General features: G+C 37.3%; 3 protein-coding genes across 8 annotated transcripts; all 3 read left to right on the top strand.

Moving 5' to 3' along the window:
• On the top strand, positions 1 to 7129 carry LOC107864438 (putative late blight resistance protein homolog R1B-16). Of its 2 annotated transcripts, none has more exons than XM_047408848.1 (4): positions 1 to 89; positions 1898 to 4715; positions 4804 to 4889; positions 6345 to 7129. In XM_047408848.1, exons 2-3 carry the CDS (start codon positions 1916 to 1918, stop codon positions 4875 to 4877), a joined length of 2874 nt encoding a protein of 957 aa, XP_047264804.1. In that variant the 5' UTR covers positions 1 to 89; positions 1898 to 1915; the 3' UTR covers positions 4878 to 4889; positions 6345 to 7129. The 2 variants fall into 2 exon arrangements, with proteins under 2 accessions (XP_047264804.1, XP_047264803.1); XM_047408847.1 differs by having other exon boundaries at positions 1895 to 4715.
• An 837-nt stretch (positions 7130 to 7966) lies between these two features.
• Positions 7967 to 11872, top strand: LOC107864433 (protein WHAT'S THIS FACTOR 1 homolog, chloroplastic). Of its 4 annotated transcripts, none has more exons than XM_047408845.1 (4): positions 7967 to 8049; positions 9806 to 10755; positions 11613 to 11678; positions 11810 to 11872. In XM_047408845.1, exons 2-3 carry the CDS (start codon positions 9806 to 9808, stop codon positions 11641 to 11643), a joined length of 981 nt encoding a protein of 326 aa, XP_047264801.1. In that variant the 5' UTR covers positions 7967 to 8049; the 3' UTR covers positions 11644 to 11678; positions 11810 to 11872. The 4 variants fall into 4 exon arrangements, with proteins under 4 accessions (XP_047264801.1, XP_047264800.1, XP_047264799.1 ...); XM_047408844.1 differs by having other exon boundaries at positions 11577 to 11678; positions 11810 to 11833; XM_047408843.1 differs by lacking the exons at positions 11613 to 11678; positions 11810 to 11872 and adding an exon at positions 10942 to 11095.
• Positions 7974 to 14156, top strand: LOC107864434 (DNA polymerase zeta processivity subunit). Of its 2 annotated transcripts, none has more exons than XM_016710796.2 (6): positions 7974 to 8049; positions 11613 to 11678; positions 11810 to 11890; positions 11977 to 12089; positions 12356 to 12545; positions 13648 to 14156. In XM_016710796.2, exons 2-6 carry the CDS (start codon positions 11654 to 11656, stop codon positions 13848 to 13850), a joined length of 612 nt encoding a protein of 203 aa, XP_016566282.2. In that variant the 5' UTR covers positions 7974 to 8049; positions 11613 to 11653; the 3' UTR covers positions 13851 to 14156. The 2 variants fall into 2 exon arrangements, with proteins under 2 accessions (XP_016566282.2, XP_016566283.2); XM_016710797.2 differs by having other exon boundaries at positions 8009 to 8049; positions 11577 to 11678.
• Positions 14157 to 17699: the final 3543 nt, after the last annotated feature.

Genomic DNA, 17699 nt, shown 5'->3' with positions numbered 1-17699 from the left:
CCTCTCATTTCATATTCCAAAAACCACTAAGTTATAATAACAACCAAGCATTTAATCTATCATCTGCAACTACTTTCTTGTAATTAAAGGTTAGATTTCCTCTTAATCTTTTTTTTTTTTTTTGAGCTATAAATATATCATTTTTCATATTACTATGTCTTATTTTAGATATCATATAGTTTATCCTGTGATTATACTTTTTTTAACTTTCCAAAAATGTCACATATAGAAAGGTAAATTTTATCCATATTTTTAGCTATGTAAACCTCACTATATTAGCTTGGAGTAAGTCTATTTTTTCACTAAATTTTTTTTAGGAAAATGACTAACTTTTGAAAATTTAAATTTATTTGTGATTTAAAATTTATTTACTAGTTTTAAAAGTTACAAATTAGTCAAACTTACAGAATGTAAACAGAACTCCCACTGAAATCTTTTACACATTTTACAAATTAGTTCAAAATCTGATCTATTATCAATCCGACCGATATATGAACAGATCGATTATCGATGCGACCGATATATGGACAGATCGATTATTGATCCGACCAATATATGTGACTAATTGATTATTGATCCGAATGATATATGGCCAGACTGATTATTGATCCGACCGACATATGGACAGATCGATTATTGATCCGACCGATTACATATATATATATATACACTAACCTTCTTTTTTTTGAAAAAAAAGGACTAAAATTAAAGGAGATTAGAAAACTTAACAAATTTGTGAGGAAATGGACGTTTAGGAATAAAATACTAGCTTCAAAAAGGAGAAAGTTGAAGAAAGAATGAGTTTTATGGAGGAGAAAAAAGTTAGAGAAAGGGAAAAAAGTAATTTGAAATTGAAAAAATGAGTTAGAGTTTTATGTTTTAAGTATATTTGTAAATAGCTGTTATAGTTTTTAATATGTTATTATCGTTCAATTCTTCCTTAAAGTTTTCTTTGTTTTTAATTTTATTTATAATGAAAAAATGAAAGTAGGTCATTTTGTTAATTGGAAACTCAAAAAGGCCAATTAGCCAAATTTTCTCAAGTAGCTATGCTGTGGACTCCTCTCAAGAAATGATGCCAAACCGCGTCGGATCCTTAAAAATGCACTATTTTTGAAAGATCTGACACGCACGCGTAGTAAGTAGTATGAGAAAAGAGGCTTCAAGAACAGGAGATCTTAAAATTTGAGGTGTTTTTTAATATCAAGAGAGTGATAGATTAGATAGGTTCTAAGTCGGGGGTCTATCAGAAACAACCTCTCTACTTCACCTGAGTTAGTGGTGTGGTCTGCGTACACTCTACCCTTCCTAGACCCCAGTAGGTGGGAATACACTGGGTATGTTGTTGTTGTTGATAGATTAGATAGGTGAAGAGAACAATGGATAGTTGAGGTGTGAAACTCGCGAAAAAGTGATAGTAAAGGTGTGTTTTTGACCATTAACTCAAAATATTTACCAGAAGAGATCAAGATTGAATTTTAGATACTATGAATATTAGGAAAAGATCTTTTCTAGGAAACTATGAACATAGTGTTTAAATCACTAGATCTAATATATTTGTTGAACTTTGACTTGTTTGCCAATTTAAATAATTCTGAAGCGATCGATGAATCAGTTTACGACTTTATCTACTGTCTTTTTGTCTTGAGCTGGGGTCTGTCGGAAACAACCTCTCTACTTCTTCGGAGGTGGTGGTATGGACTACGTAGATTTTACCCTCCCCAGACCCTGCTAGGTGGGAATACACTGCGTATGTTGTTGTTGTTGTCGTTGTTGATGATCAATCAGTTGTAACGTAGTTATATTTGTGGGAATACACTGCATATGTTGTTGGTTGTTGTTGTCGTTGTTGATGATCGATCAGTTGTAACATAGTTATATTTACTCCTGACAGCAGCAGATAAAGCTAGTTGACATGGTGAACGTTCTGACCGGTAAAAGTACTCCTGCTCGTGCAACGGCTTCCACCTATGGTAGTTTTCTATCAGTTGACGAGGAAATAGTTGGTTTTCAGGATGATGTGGAAAGTATAATTCAGCAATTGACGAAAGGAACGAAGGAACTAGACGTTGTCTCGATTGTTGGAATGCCTGGACTAGGCAAAACAACGTTGGCTACAATGGTGTTCAATCATCATGTTATTGATAAATACTTTGATGTCCGAGCGTCGTGCTCTATTTCGAAAGAATATAATTTGAGGAAGGTGTGTTCTGAGATTCTTAAACAAGTTCTAGGCAATGTAGATGGTATCCTAGATGAAGACATGCCCGACAAGCTGCGCAAGAGTCTAATGCGAAAGAGATATCTCATCGTATTAGATGATATATGGGAAGTTAAGGCTTGGGAAGAGTTCCGCTTATGTTTCCAAGATGATGAAAATGGAAGCAGAATAATGCTAACGACACGAGATGAAGAAGTGGCTAGGCAGATTAAGCACCACAGTGATCCATACTTTCTTCGATTCCTTACGATGGATGAGAGCTGGAAATTACTTCAGAAGAAAGTATTTCAAGGAGAGATTTGTCCATCGGAGCTACGCGGAGCAGGATTACGAGTTGCTAAAAGCTGTAAGGGGTTACCTCTTGTTATCGTTTTGATTGCTGGTATTATTGCAAAACAAGTGAGAGCCTCTTCGTGGCTTGAGATCGCAAAAGATTTGAGTTCCCATGTTTTAGAAGAGCAAAGCACGAAGATTATCGAATCGAGTTACAACTATTTGGAAGACCATTTAAAGTCTTGCCTTCTTTACATGGGATTGTTTCCGGAAGACTACAAATTTCCGGTGTCTAATTTGCTAAAGTTGTGGATAGCGGAAGATTTTGTACACGATATCATGGTTTTAGATAACATGGACATGGAGGAAGCATCGAAGACTTGCTTGAATGATCTGGTGAACAGAAGCCTAGTAATTGTTTCAGAAAGGAGAGAAGATAACGGTGAGATAGAATACTGCACCGTTCATGATGTTGTGCGCGAGTTTTGCTTGAGAAAACTTCCGAAAGAAAAGTTTATGCAGTACCATCATGCAAAGAAACATAGGTTATCCGATGATGATTTCAATGAAGAATTTTTGTATCGGTATGAAGATGCATTGAAGAAACTTACGTTAGAGGATGTCGATGACAATCTTGATGAACAATTTTTGCAGCAGGATGAAGATTTATTGGATAAATCTATGTTAAAGTATGCCCATGACGATCTCGATGACGATCTTGCTGAACAATTTTTGCGTCAGGATGAAGATTTATTGGATAAATCTATGTTAGAGCATGTCCATGACGATCTCGATGAAGATCTTGCTGAACAATTTTCGCATCAGGATGAAGATTTATTGGATAAATCTATGTTAAAGTATGTCCATGACGATCTCGATGAAGATCTTGATGAACAATTTTCGCATCAGGATGAAGATTTATTGGATATGCCTATGTTAAAGTATGTCCATGACGATCTCGATGAAGATCTTGATGAACAATTTTCGCAGGATGACGAATATTTATGGGATAATCCTAAGTATGTCCATGTCAATCTTGATGAACAATTTTTGCCGTATGAAGATTTATCGGATAAACGTAAGTATGTCCATGACGATCTTGGTAAACGATTGTTACGGTATCAACAACAAGGGGAGTCTGTTGAACAAGATGAGTTAATCGACGATCCAGAATTTTCTCCGGGTGACGAGATAAGCCTTTTCCATGTACTTGATAACTTAAAATTTATTCGGGTGTTGCATTTGTTGGATGTCGATTTGAAAAGACACTCTTGGGCTACGGTGGTGCAAGTAGTAACTCACTTGAGGTATCTTGCAATTTGTACCCAAGAGTTTGATTTCAAGTGGGTATCGCATCTACACGATCTACAAACTTTGCAGGTGGTGAGAAAGGATGATCTACTGGGGCATTTACAGACATCACCTTCTTTTTGGAAAATGCAGAAGCTACGGCACGTGGATATACAGGATTTCTCCTTCAAATGGGAAGACAATGATCGAGCAATTTTCGAAGAATCTTCAGAGACTGTGTTACCGAACTTGAAGACTTTTGGGAAGTGTCGTATATACTTGGCCGATAAGACTCCGGAGTTCTGGTGGAGATTTCCAAATATTGAACAACTCAAGCTCCACTTTATTGAACCAGGTTATGAAGTTAATATGCCGAATCTTGAAGAACTCCCGGTTCAATCTCTCGAACTTTGTTTCTCACGCCCGATTTCAGGCTACAAATCCACAGGACGGGCCAACTGCGTTGTCTTCCCTTCAAATCTAAACGATTTGTCTCTCGATAGACTTTGCCTAACGGAAAAAGCTGTTTCACAACTCGCAAAACTGCAAAACCTCGAGAGTCTCAAACTACGCGACGTATACTTCAAGTCTGAAGATATATTGCAGCCTGGATACAGCACATGTTGGGATGTCAGCGATTACGAGTTTCAAGCACTCAAATACTTGAACTTGCAGAATGTTCTCGTGACAGAATGGCGCTCCTCAGAAGCATCTTTCCCCGTGCTTGAGCAACTAATTTTAAACAATTGCGTCATTCAGTGCGGTCAGATCCCTTGTAACTTTGTCGATATCCCAACACTGAAGTTGATTAAATTGATTCACTGCGATAGGTCACTCGGGTTTTCAGCTCTCAACATTAAAAAAGAAGTGGAAGAGATATCAGGATGTGACAGTCTCCAAGTTCTTTCCCAGTATAAAAGATACTATGGTCGTAAGTGCAAAATCATTCATTCATCTAACATTTTTTTAAAAAAATATTCTGTTTTCATTGTTCATAGTTTTTTTCTCCGATTTCTCAGTTCCAGATGTAGATTTTGCAACAGACTGCTTCGGTGCTTGGGATCGAGGAGACATCCATAGAATGGCTGGATAAGCATTTGCAAGGGTCAGTTCATTATGTTTCTTTTGGTTCCCCTAATACGATCTCTACTTCGTGAATGAAGGCATTAGCTTTAGGCGCGGAAGATAGTGAAAAACCATTCGTTTGGGTCATTAGGCCTCCCTTTTGGTTTTAACCATAAACGTGGCGATGAGCTCATTTCTGATCAATGGCTGAGAGAAGGGTATCAAGAAAGAATTGAAAAAAGAAACGGAGGATCGCTAGTCCATAAATTGGTACCTTAGTTGGAAAGTTTATGTCATAGTTCAATAGGGGCATTTCGTCATAGCTGCTTACAATACACCCTTGTGGTGGGGCCCTTCCCCGGACACCGCGCACAGCGGTAGCTTTAATGCACCGGGCTTCCCTTTTAGTTCTTTTTTCAAACCTGTTTTTAAAAATACTTTTCTTGAGCCGAGTAGGGGTAGGGTTTCCGTACATCCCACCCTCCCCGGATCCTACTTGTGGGATCGCGTTGGGTATATTATTGTTATTGTTGTTGTTTCTGTAGTTAAATAGGGACATTTTTAAGCCATGAATTATTCCGTATCTGAACTTTTATCTTACAGAATTGCAGCAACATATCTTAGCTAGTTGTTGATTTTGTAACCGCAGGTAAGACTATGCATATTATTTCTTGTTTAACCAATGATCTTGTTACTCTCCTTTATGTTTTATTTTGTGATATCACTGAATGAGTAGTGATCTGCTTACTTTCCATAAGTATTTTATCAAATAGTCCCCCTAGGATCACGGACGGAGCTAAAGGTGAGAGATTTATTCAAACACCGTTCGTTGGGAAATTACTTTACGTATATAATCTTTAAGGTCAAAATTTTCATGTATCTGTCAATAGATGTTCACCCCTCGATGAAAATCCTACCTCCGCCATTGCTTGGGATCCTTTAGGATTCATTCGGTCAACATCTGAGTTGAAGTAGAAGAAAAAGAAGTTTACCTTGATGCTGTCTATTGTAAAACCATGCGTGGGTACATTTCAAAACAATCTTCCTCTTTCGGGGGATTTCTCTGGTCGGCTGAAATGTTTCTGAACTCAGAGCTGCACTGATCAAGTTTGTCGATGAACATGAAAGTAAACTTTCTAGTAGCGACGGCTACTACTATGCCTATATCCCGAGTTAGTTAGGGTCGGCTATATGGATCTTCACGAACTATTTCCCTCCATTTAGAAGAGTGTTGAGCCATTTTATGTTGTGAAGTAAAACAACAATAGCAAATGAAGAGAACAACTTCCTTTGTTTAAGCTTGTTCCATGCCGATTTATCGTTTACTTATGTGGCATCATAACTCTTATTGGCACATTTTATTAAGTTGTTGGGTTGAATCTTTGCATATTTTCTCTATATGTTGGTTCGATGCTGTTTTTTTTATATTACTGTTCGATTAGATATACTTCTATGTTGTTGGGTTGAATCTTTGCACATTGTACCGTTTGTGCAGAAACACGCTCTTGTGATAGAAGCGTCGTGATCATGTTTAGAGTTTGCTTGGAGATATCGGCGTGAAGGTTGCATGTTTTGTGTGGCTAGTCATGGAAAAGCGGAAAAGAAAAGGCATGCTTGTCGCTTGACACAGGATAATCTGCAGAAAACGGATTTTCTTGAATGTATCCCGGAACCATCACCATTGGTTCTTGCACTGCCGTGTTGTCTCACTACTGCAGAACCTGTTTTTGAATATGCTGGGAGGATTCGAATGGACAATGTGCGAGTGTAGAAGGGGCGTGTCAAAAGAGCAGAAAGGGTGGTGAACCTATCGCGGCTGCTGTTGCTTGGACGCTTTAAAATAACTGTCAAATCTGTATCGAATCCTCCGCACATACAGTAGTATTTTTGGAGTATCCGACACACACCTGGAGCTATTTTTGAAGAGTCCGAGCAACATAGAATTGCCAGCAACTATTTGGAAAGAGAGAAATGCATATATGGTCAAACACACCTCAAATACTATTTGAAATTGTTCAATTTTACCCTTACGTGTAACCTTTAATTCATTTATACCATTATTGTTAGCAAATCGACTCATCTACGCTCTTATTATTAATAGATCACTAGCTCGATGTACTTAACCTACACATATCTACATAAGTTGTTATGAATCAATTGTCCCACATTAGAAAAATCGAGAAATGCCAAAAGGTTTATAGGCCAAATAGGTTCTCCCACCTATCAGGTTAGTCTTTTGGGTTGGGTTCTCCCGTTTGGTTTATAACATTAGTGCTTTCATTGAAAGTTCCATGCGTTGGGCCGTGACTCGGAGTGGTGGCCTATGCACCAGGAACGGTGGCCTGGACCCAAGAGGGGGTGTCGTGACCAATGAGGATCGATCCACGTGTGGGGAGCCACGCGTTGGGTTGTAACTCGTAGTGGCCTGGACTTAAGAGGGTGTCAGCCGTGATCAATGAGGTTGTTGGTTCTCAAGCGGAGACGATTGTTATGAACCAATTGTCCCACATCGGAAAAATAGAGAAATGCTAAGGGGTTTATAGGCCAAATGAGTTCTCTCACCTATTAAAATAGTCAATTGGGTTGGGCTCTCCCGTTTGATTCATAACGTAAGCATTTGATCATAAATTTCAACTTTTTTTTTTTACTTAATTTGAAATTTATTTGTTTAGTCATACTTTTTATGAGCATGCATTCGAGAACACGTTTGGAAACAACACTTTTTATGAGCATGCCTATTTCGTTTCTTTTCTTGTCAGTTGCTACTAATTCTATTTTATGTGTACTATCTTATCGGTTAAATCAAAAATCGAACCGTTAAGAACTAAAAATTGAAAATCGATAAAAAATATCTTATTGGTTTAATATATTTAAAAACCAATAAGTGATAAACCAAATCGATAATACATAAAATCAAACCGAATCGATCGATGCACACCCCTAAACGTACATGGTCAAACTATTCTAAAATTATTCGAGAAAAAAGTTCAACTTTACCCCTTTACTTAGCAAAAGGTTCAATTTTACCCCTTAGATTAGAAAAAATTCAATTTTACCCCTTAACTTATAAAAAAGTTCAACTTTACCCTTAAAGTTTTGATAATGATTAGTATAAAGTACAAAAATTCATTTTCATTCTTCTTACTACTCTGCCGCTAACTTCAATTTTTCTTTCTACTGCGAAGTTCACACCTTTCTTTGTAAGTTTCTCCTGGTTTTTTTTCTATTCAATTGTTTTTTTTATAATCGTATTATCTGGATCAGCTTACATGTACTTTATTCTATGAGATAACTGTCAGCTTGATTAATTATATGAGATACCACCTCGACTAATTTAACGAGATACCAGCAACCTAGATTAATTACACAAGATACCTGCCACCTCATCTAATTTTACAGGGTACTTGACACCTTGATTAATTTCACAGAATACCTGCCACCTTGACTAATTCCACAGGGTACTTGCCACCTCGACTAATTTCATAAGGAACTTGCCACCTCGACTAATTACATGAGATACCAGTTACCTAAATTAATTCTATAAGATACCTGTCACCTCTACTAATTTCACGAGATATATGTCACCTCTACTAATTTCACGAGATATGTGCCACCTCGACTAATTTCACAAGGTACTTGCCACCTCGATTGATTACACGAAATACCGGCTACCTAGATTAATTTGACAAGATACTTGTCACCTCAACTAATTCCATAAGGTACTTGCCACCTTGACTAATTTCACGGAATATATATCATCTCCTACTAGCAACACGTACCAAGGATTATCTAGTTAGATATTTTCGTTTATATGTATCTCTAATTTGACCAATAGGCCATGGGTTCAAGCCTTGGACAGCCTCTGTCAGAAATGCAAGGTAAGACTGCGTACAATACACCCTTGTAGTGGGGTCTTTTTCCGAATACCGTGCATAGTGGTAGCTTTAGTGCATCGAGCTGCCCTTTTTTATTTCTAGTGAATTTGTTTTTTTAATGATGTGTTTGTTCCATTAATTGAAGAGCTTCAGCTCTGTTATATTAGTTTTTTTTGATGATTTTTTTCATAAATTAAAAGCATGATGTAGTAGTTCAGCATTAATCTACGTTAAAGGGTGTATTCGATACGAAGGAAAAAAGTGGTTTCCTGCTTATATTCTTGTGATCGGTAGTTAAATACAATATATTATGCTGAAAAAAAATTGTATATAACCTAGACATTTACTATCGGAATTCGAAAGTGGGGAGGTGGGGGTGGGGGTAGGGGTAGAGGTGTACAGTGGCACAACTACATAATGAAAGGTGGTAAAGTTGAACACCGTTCGTCAAAAGATTATACTATATATATAGAAAATTTTATGAAGTATATAGGTATAAATTACTTTTTGTTCGCATATATTAATTGAAATGCAAGGTATGGCACAATACACCCTTGTGGTGGGGCCCTTCCCCAGACACCGCGCATAGCGGTAGCTTTAGTGCACCGGGCTGCCCTTTTTACACATATATTAATTCTTGGAAACCCTTAGTGAAGTTTCCGGTTTTGCCACTAGGGGTGCAGATTGGTGGGGATGGGAGCTATGGGGGTGCGGGTGTAGATGAGGTATCGTGGAGAGTGGGAGTGATGCAATAAATGCGGAATGCTACTTGTTCAACTTGGTTTCCCTACTTCCACTAGGGAAGTCGTTTTTCTCATTTTTAAGGAACTTGTTTTCTCAGAGAAGCTATTCTCCAAAACTTTTGACCGACCGAACATGAGAACATTGCCTTACACACCGTAAGTAGGAACAATCGAGAAAAAATTATCCTTTTTTTGGTCATATGTAGCGCAGCACAATGGCCGTGTCTAGATCATTTCCTGTTTGTAGTTTTGTTTAAGGGAAAACAGTTCTTTTTTCCAAAATCTTGAAACACTTCGAATGTTTAAGCTGAATTGGGCACGTGTCTGTTCTTTTCCAGATGCATAAACGTGTGATGGTCTTCTCGTTAATCGAGTCTCGAAAATGGTTTACCGTCAATGGAAGTCAAAGATTGTGTCGTCCATTGTCATCTGTGAAAGTAGGACATATGTGGGTACAAATCATGTTGAAATCTAGTGGAGGGAGGAGACCTAAGAAGAAAACGTACTATAGAGTAAATGATCTAGACAGAGTCATGGAGCTTCAGAAGAAACCGTCATTGATTTTACGCTTAAAATCCATAATTCAATCACAGAAAAACCGATGCATCCTTCTTAGAGACCTTGAGAAAGAAGTTGGATTTGTGCAAAAGTGGAATTTCATGGGTATAATTGAGAAATATCCTTTGATATTCCGTGTCGCTGGTGGTAATAGAACTCCGCCGATGGTTATGCTGACTGAAAAGGCTGATAAAATTGCATTAGAAGAAGATGAAGCAAGAGTGCAAATGGAACCTATTTTGGTCAAGAATCTAAGGAAGTTGTTAATGTTGTCGATTGATTGCACGTTGCCACTGGAAACCATTCAACTGATTGAGAATGATTTAGGCTTGCCTAGCGATTTCGAGCAATCACTGATTCCAAAATACCCACAATTTTTCTCAGTGAAAGATGTGAATGGAAGAACTTCCATTCAGTTGGAAAACTGGGATTCTTTTCTAGCAGTCACTGTCCGGGAGGAAAAGTTGATGCGTGAAAGTGTCCCGACTCCAAAAGAAAAGTCTAGAGTATTAAAAGATGGAAATTATTGTGGTCCTTTTGCGTTTCAAATGCGTTATCCTGCAGGATTTAGGCCGAACATGAATTACCTTAAGGAAGTTCAGAAGTGGCAGAAGATGGAGTTCCCTTCTCCGTACTTGAATGCTAAAAGATTTGAACTTTCTGATCCGAAAGCTCAAAAGAGAGTGGTAGCAGTGCTTCACGAGCTCCTCAGTTTGACTATGGAAAAGAGGTTGACATCTGCTCAAATAGATGCATTTCATTCTGAGTTACGATTACCAGCTAGACTTTTGCTTTGCTTAATCAAACATCATGGTATATTCTACCTCACTAATAAAGGTGTCAGGAGTACCGTGATACTTAAAGAGGCTTACGATGGGTCTAATTTGATCTGTAAATGCCCTCTTTTATTGTTTAGGGATAAATTTATAGCACTTACGGGAAGAAGAGATATTGATTCATGTACCAGTGTTCCTCCGCGGTTTGGTCAATGAGATAAGATATTCATGGTTTTCTTACAGTTCTGAAGGATTATTTCAATGACGCAATTGAGAATGCTGGATGTTGTTTTCTGTTTTGTCTTTAATATTTGTGCATCTTCTGTTGCCTAGTTATCGAACGCATCCAAATCCAAAGCGCCATCCCTATTGGCAGCTTATTAGAAATACGTCATATATGTTGGTATTGACTGCTAGGTGTTGTTTAAATGCATATTTGGAACTAGATGATTGACATTATATTTTCTTCTTTTTTCCACTGTTTCTCATGGGTCTTGGTCAATATTGTGTTAATCGGTGATACCGATGATCAAGATATTGGCACCGGTACAATTTGTGGAATTTGGGTACAACTTTTGTATTCGATTCTATGCTGAAAGGATTAAATAATGAACCAATCATTAAAGTTGGGACCTTTCCAAATAATCCCTCCTAATATCTATAACTAGTAAACTGAGGTAAGCCAGTTTGAGGTGAAACCCATTTACTATGATACTGTCAAACCTTAAAAAAGGCAGCCTCGTTGGTCATTATAAAATGTCTTATCTGTGTACAGCCTCATTGTGTGTGACTGCTTCACATGTTTGAGCAGAATAAAGAGTTACAGAAACCTTAGGGGTTGAAGAGAGTTTGATGGATCGCAATCGAAGTCCACAAGGTTGGTTGTATTCTTATCAAGTTCTAATTTACTGATTTGAAATTTTCTTTCCTCGTTATTTTAACCCCACATGTGCAATTACACTGGGTATGCTGTTCTTGAGAGAGGTCATCTTCATTGTGAAATTGTAGGTGAAACTGCCCGGATACTTGTAGAATTCTTGGAAGTTGCCATTACGTCAGTTGTGTTCCTCAAAGGAGTTTACCCAAGTGGTAAAAGAAAAATTTGCAGAAATTCGGAACTATATTTTACTGCTTAAGCTAGAAAGCCTCTGAATTATGGATCTTGTTCTATGTAGGGACATTTGAAAGGCGACGTTACATGAATGTGGTGGTTCAAAGAGCTAGACACCCAGAGCTTCAACAATATATCCATTCTTCTGTCAATGGACTTCTTCCTTTCATACAAAAGGTTTATTCCAATCCTTTTCAACTGGACCATAATCGTTGATTGTTCATCTTGGGTACTGATGCTAATGTACTATTAGATACTTCTAACTTCCCCCTTCCTCTCGCCGAGGAACTTTTTGCAGTGTCCTTGAGCTTATAACAGTTCGTTGATCTTGTTTATTGGACTAATTTTAGTGCTTTCGCAAGGGAAATGAGAGATTGGCCTATAGGCTGTTATTCTTGTGCTATCGTCGTTCTGCAGAAGTAATCATGCTTTTTTTCCCACAGGGATTGGTTGAGAGAGTGGCAGTGATTTTTTCTGATAGCAACAACGCACCTATTGAGAGATTTGTTTTCAAGATAAATGTGAACCAGTCCTATGGTTCGAAGTTGGAGGAAGCGGATCTGGAGTTCTCTCTTAAATCATTTTTGATCAAGCTTCCTTTGTCACAATCGATAATGAAGGTTCTTCCACCCGGTAAGCTAATTAGCAACTTTGTCTTAAACATCACTATAAATCTTCCTTTAATCACAACCGATTACTCAAGGCCAGCTGTCCAAGGGAGATCGGAAACAGCCTCTCTACTTCTTCGGAGGTAGTGGTATGGACTGCGTATATTTTATCCTCCCCAGACCCCGCTATGTGGGAATGCACTGGGTATATTGTTGTAATTGTCCAAGGGAGAGTGAAATAGAAGCACAAGGTAAATGGAACATTTTAATGGAGAATAACCTTTTATGTAAGTTGCGCGGACTCTTCACTTTTGATGCCGCACCGGTGTTGGATTCATCAAAAATACACTACTTTTGGCGAATCCTACACACGCCCTTTGACATTTTTAACGAGTCTGAGCAAAATAGCCTTTTATACCTATGACATCCCACTAAAGCAACCTCAGTTGAATTTGTTTGGCCAAACAGTATATATTTGTATCATAAACTATGCTAGCATCTACAGCAATGTGAATTTGACATAACTGAATCTTTTTCTGTATAATGTCTTGTGTACAAATTGATTTATATTGAATCTGTGACTTTGAATCAACAAAAAACAATTCAAAGACTCCTACAAGTTTACGACGAACTTCATGGCATACAAATATTTTTGTTGAATTGAGGTGGCTAGCTTGGGTAATGGTTATGTATTTTCGCAAGAGTAAAGCATCTAGTACCCCCTTAACTATGATCAAATTTGTTACGACACACTCCAACTTTACGGGGTCCTATTACCTCCCTGAACTAAATTTTAGCGTATTTTAGTCACCCTTTTGTGCTAACGTGGCACCTTTATTACATCAAATGGGACCAACTTCAAAGGTGCCACGTCAACTAAAAAGGTTGACAAAAATACGCTAAAAATAAGTTGGGGGGGGGGGGGGGTAATAGGACCTCTGTAAAGTTGGAGTGTGTCGTAGCAACTTTGGCCATAGTTCGGGGGTACTGGATGCTTATCTCATTTTCGCAACAGTTTCATGATTCAAATGATGAGAAGTTCTTTTTGTTTTCAACACAACTTGATACATCAGCCTTTGGCTTTTTGCAATTTGCCTTCGAGCTCCTCAACCTGTTTGCCTTGATAGATTGCAGGTGGGAGATAACAGCTTACTTTCGCTCTCTCCCGCAGAGTGGTACTACCAGCAAAGATGCCGAAATGTGGGTCCCAACAGATACGCGACAATGGCAACAAGCACCTCTTATAACTCCTATTAAATCCATGAGTAGTGAACCTCTAGGTGTTCAACTATATCTTGAACATCCAAGTCTCTCTGAACCAGAGGCTTAGATAGTAGCTACCTCAGTGGCATTTGTCATGAAGCTCTTCCAACACTTTAAGACATTGTGTGTTAATGCAATGACTCCAAACTTATAGAATTGAAATAGTTAAAGTGTCAATATCTTGGTTTCGAACCCCCTAATGCCTTCTCAATCTAGCTCGTCGCACGGGGTTTACCTAGTGCGGTTTACATCTCCTGTGTGGTTTACGAGCGATTGCTCGGTGAGAGGTTTACCCAGTGCGCACGCGGCTGCAGGTTTTCTGGGGTTCCAAAAAAAAAAGTGTCAATATCTTATTCTGGTGTGGTTCCTGGCCTCTTTCCCTTTGTTTTACGTTCTCTTGTTAACCATCTGGTATTTGAAACTCACTTGCCTGACTAATCTGGATACGCACGGTATTACGACACTCGAAACGTAGTTATGTAACCAGATTATCTTGTAAGGCTCCTGATATTGATCAGATGTTTGGATGTTCATTTCCTCAAGAATTACGGTTTGGTCAATCCATTCAAAAAGTAGAAGTGACATATTACCAAAAAGGAAATTTAAGGTTTCACATTACAATTGATACTTATCATTTGAGTTTATGAATGATTTTAAACATTTGTTATGTGGATCTTAATTAAACTTTTAAATTTTATTTATTAAAATATAAAATTCAAACTTTATAGTGTAAGTTTTTACAAGTAATGCATGAAGTTTTGAGTAACCAATGGCCAAACGTGCCCAACGTTTGCTAGATTATATAATATCAGGAAAAGGATCAAGTATGCTTCTAAACTTTGTAAAAATGTCCAATATATCCTCTGTTTCAAGTTTAGTTCATCAATGCCCTTTGCCGCATTTTAAGTTTAGGCCTATATATACCTCTGTTGCCAAGTTTTGGTCCATTTGTATATATCGGCCAAACCTTGAATGGCAAGAGCATTGGCGAGCTAAACTTGAAACGGAGAGTATATTTGAACATTTTTCGTAAAGTTTAAAGGGTATATTTGACCCTTTTCCTTATAATATCCTACATAATGTGATTGAAAAGGTTAAAAGAAAGGAAACGGTCTCTTTACCCGCAAAGATAAGAGAAGATTTATTTTTCATCTTACCCTCTTCAAAATCCATTCGTAGATTATACCGGGTGTGTTGTCTCCCTTTAGCATAATAACTGTAGACATTTTTGCATGACACCATCTGTTTCTGATAAACCCAATGAACGTGGTAGGATTGGAGAGATTTTGATGATGTCGATGAGATTGATACTTAATTTTAAAGCTGTCAACACAGGTCGGCTCAACCCATCCGAGCTAGCTCACACTAGCTTTGAGTTTGACGGCTGGCCCATCATTTTAATGAGCCAAAAAATACCAAGCCCCCACCATTACTCTGTGGGCTGTGGGCTTCACAGGTCAGCCAACTTTTAAAAAAAGATATTTTATAATTTAATTTTAAAATGTTAATAAACATAAATATTACCAGACAATATTACATAATGTTAATCAAGTCTCCAGCACTCCCAAACAATACTCTTAATAGAGAAATTAAATAACTTTTGACATGATATCCTTCGAACCAAATAAGAATATTAATAAGTAATCTAAATAGTTGCATGCATTTGATAGACGGGCCGGCCCATGAGCTAGCCCAACCCACATTGCTCAAGTCCCACGGATCACGGGCTTATCCGGGCCAAACTAAAAAGCCCTGTTTTTAAATGGGCTGCAAAAATTAAAGCCCAATTCCATCAAATTACAGGCTGGATTGGGCCTGGCCCATATTGACGGCTCTACCGTTAATTTCTTCTCTATTGATTTGAACTCATTCATCAACATCATTGATCTCAGTGTGACCAAGCATGTTACAACCGGAAGCAAAAACATGTCCGCGCCCTCATTTCTTTTAGAGAACCTCCTAGTTATCGCAGCAACCAGGAAGATGCGGGGAAGGTACACCATTGACATCTTTAATCAAGTTACTACAATTCTTCATGTACATGAAACAACAGGCAACAAGATCTCTTAAGTTCCATAATAATGTCAGGACATGAAGGTCTCAAATAGAAAGAAAGGCTTAACTACTAAACAGGCTGCAACAAAAAGAGCCAATCTGTACAAACTTATGGCAGAAAGACAAAGACAGCCAAAGATCTGAGTACAAACTTTATAAACTTCCACTCGTACATCGTAATCGCAAAATTTAAAAATTAAATTGAGCACTATAGGAAATATATAGAATATTTGAGAAATTGAGATTTGAGCGAGGATGAGATTTGAGAAAATGAAAATTGTGTGAAAAATGATTTGAAAGTGTAGGGTATTTATAGGAATTTCTTTGGGTTAAAAAAATATTTTAATTGAAAGGGAAAAAGAACAAAAATAACACTTAAAACTAAAATAATTCTACAAAACTAGCACCTAAATTCTAAACCCCCGGTAAATAGCTACTCGGCGAAATTAATTTCAACCGAATGGCCATTTGGTGTGTGTGAAGAGTGGCATCTGGGGGTGGGCATCATTAGTAATGCTAATTACTTTCCCCAATTGTAATAGATACTCATTTTATTTGAATAAAAAGTCATTACATGACAAACTTAACAAATAACAACAAGACAAGTCAATTACTATTTAATTTTTTTTCCAGATTATTTTGCATTCACCAATATTATTAAAATAACATATTAATTATTTTGTTTAGTTTTACTTATTAATACAATAAAATATAATATCATATACTTTTAATATAATATAATTGTTAAAGATATATATTTATATATAATAATAATGATATGGTTTCTATATATATACATATTTTATATAATAATTATAGCATTTTTATACACATTCTATACAATTTTTAACTACAATTATTATTTAGATACATATTTTATACGACTCTATATAATTTCGACATGCATTCTAAAAATGTATCAATCTAATATAAGAGAGTATCAATTGAGTATATGGACACTGTAAGTGTATCAACGTAGTATAAAACTGTATTAATGTGGTATAAAAGAGTATCAATTGGGTATAGGGACTGCATGTGCTTGCATAGAATTTCCTTTCTCTTTTTTAAAAAGTGTATCAATATAATATAAAAGTGTATCAATTTGTTAGAAAAGTGTATCAATTGAGTATACAGACGGCATGTGCCCAATTAGACCAAATGGCTAAAAAAGGGTATTAAATTGGGCCGACTGACCAAGGTTGTCCACCTTTTCAATTATGGGCCATTTTTTTTAAAAATGGTCATGCCATGTCCTTTTTCTTAATTGAAAAAGCTTTTTTTTTTTTAATAAAAAATGGCCATATAGCCGTTCTTGGGCTCCCAATGGTCATATAGCCGTTGGGTCCAACAGCTGTAATGGCCAAACGGTCCATTTTTTAAAAATCCATTTAAAAAAACAAAAATAATATCCGGGCCGGGCTGGTTAACCGACGGGCCTAGATCGGTTTTGATCCAAGTTGGATTAACCGGGCTCAATTTTAAAATTGGCCCAGCTCGGGACCCGGTATCCTATAGCCCGTGGGCTGACCGGGTCGGATCAAATCGGGCCGGGGTGTATTAGTGGACCGGTTTGGGCCGGGTTGTATTAGTGGACCAGTTCGGGCCAAGTCAAATTGATCCGTTTGACAGTCCTTGTTTCAAGGCCCGCATCTCTCTTTTCTTCGTATTTACTCTCCCTTCTCCTCCATCACTTTCAAAATTTCTCAAAATAATTTTCTTTCAATATGATTTCTATGCTTTAAATCAAATTCTTAATCGAGACAGCAGTTGAAATCTAGTATGAAGCACAAACGAAAAAAGAACCTCAAATTTAACACAAAGTTAACAAACAAAAAAACACATTTTTTGTAAGATAATAACT

This window comes from Capsicum annuum, chromosome 3 (genome assembly GCF_002878395.1).
Source record: "Capsicum annuum cultivar UCD-10X-F1 chromosome 3, UCD10Xv1.1, whole genome shotgun sequence".
NCBI classification, from domain to species: domain Eukaryota; kingdom Viridiplantae; phylum Streptophyta; class Magnoliopsida; order Solanales; family Solanaceae; genus Capsicum; species Capsicum annuum.
The sequence above is the reverse complement of the archived record's forward strand: the minus strand, read 5'-3'. Positions and strand labels throughout refer to the sequence as shown.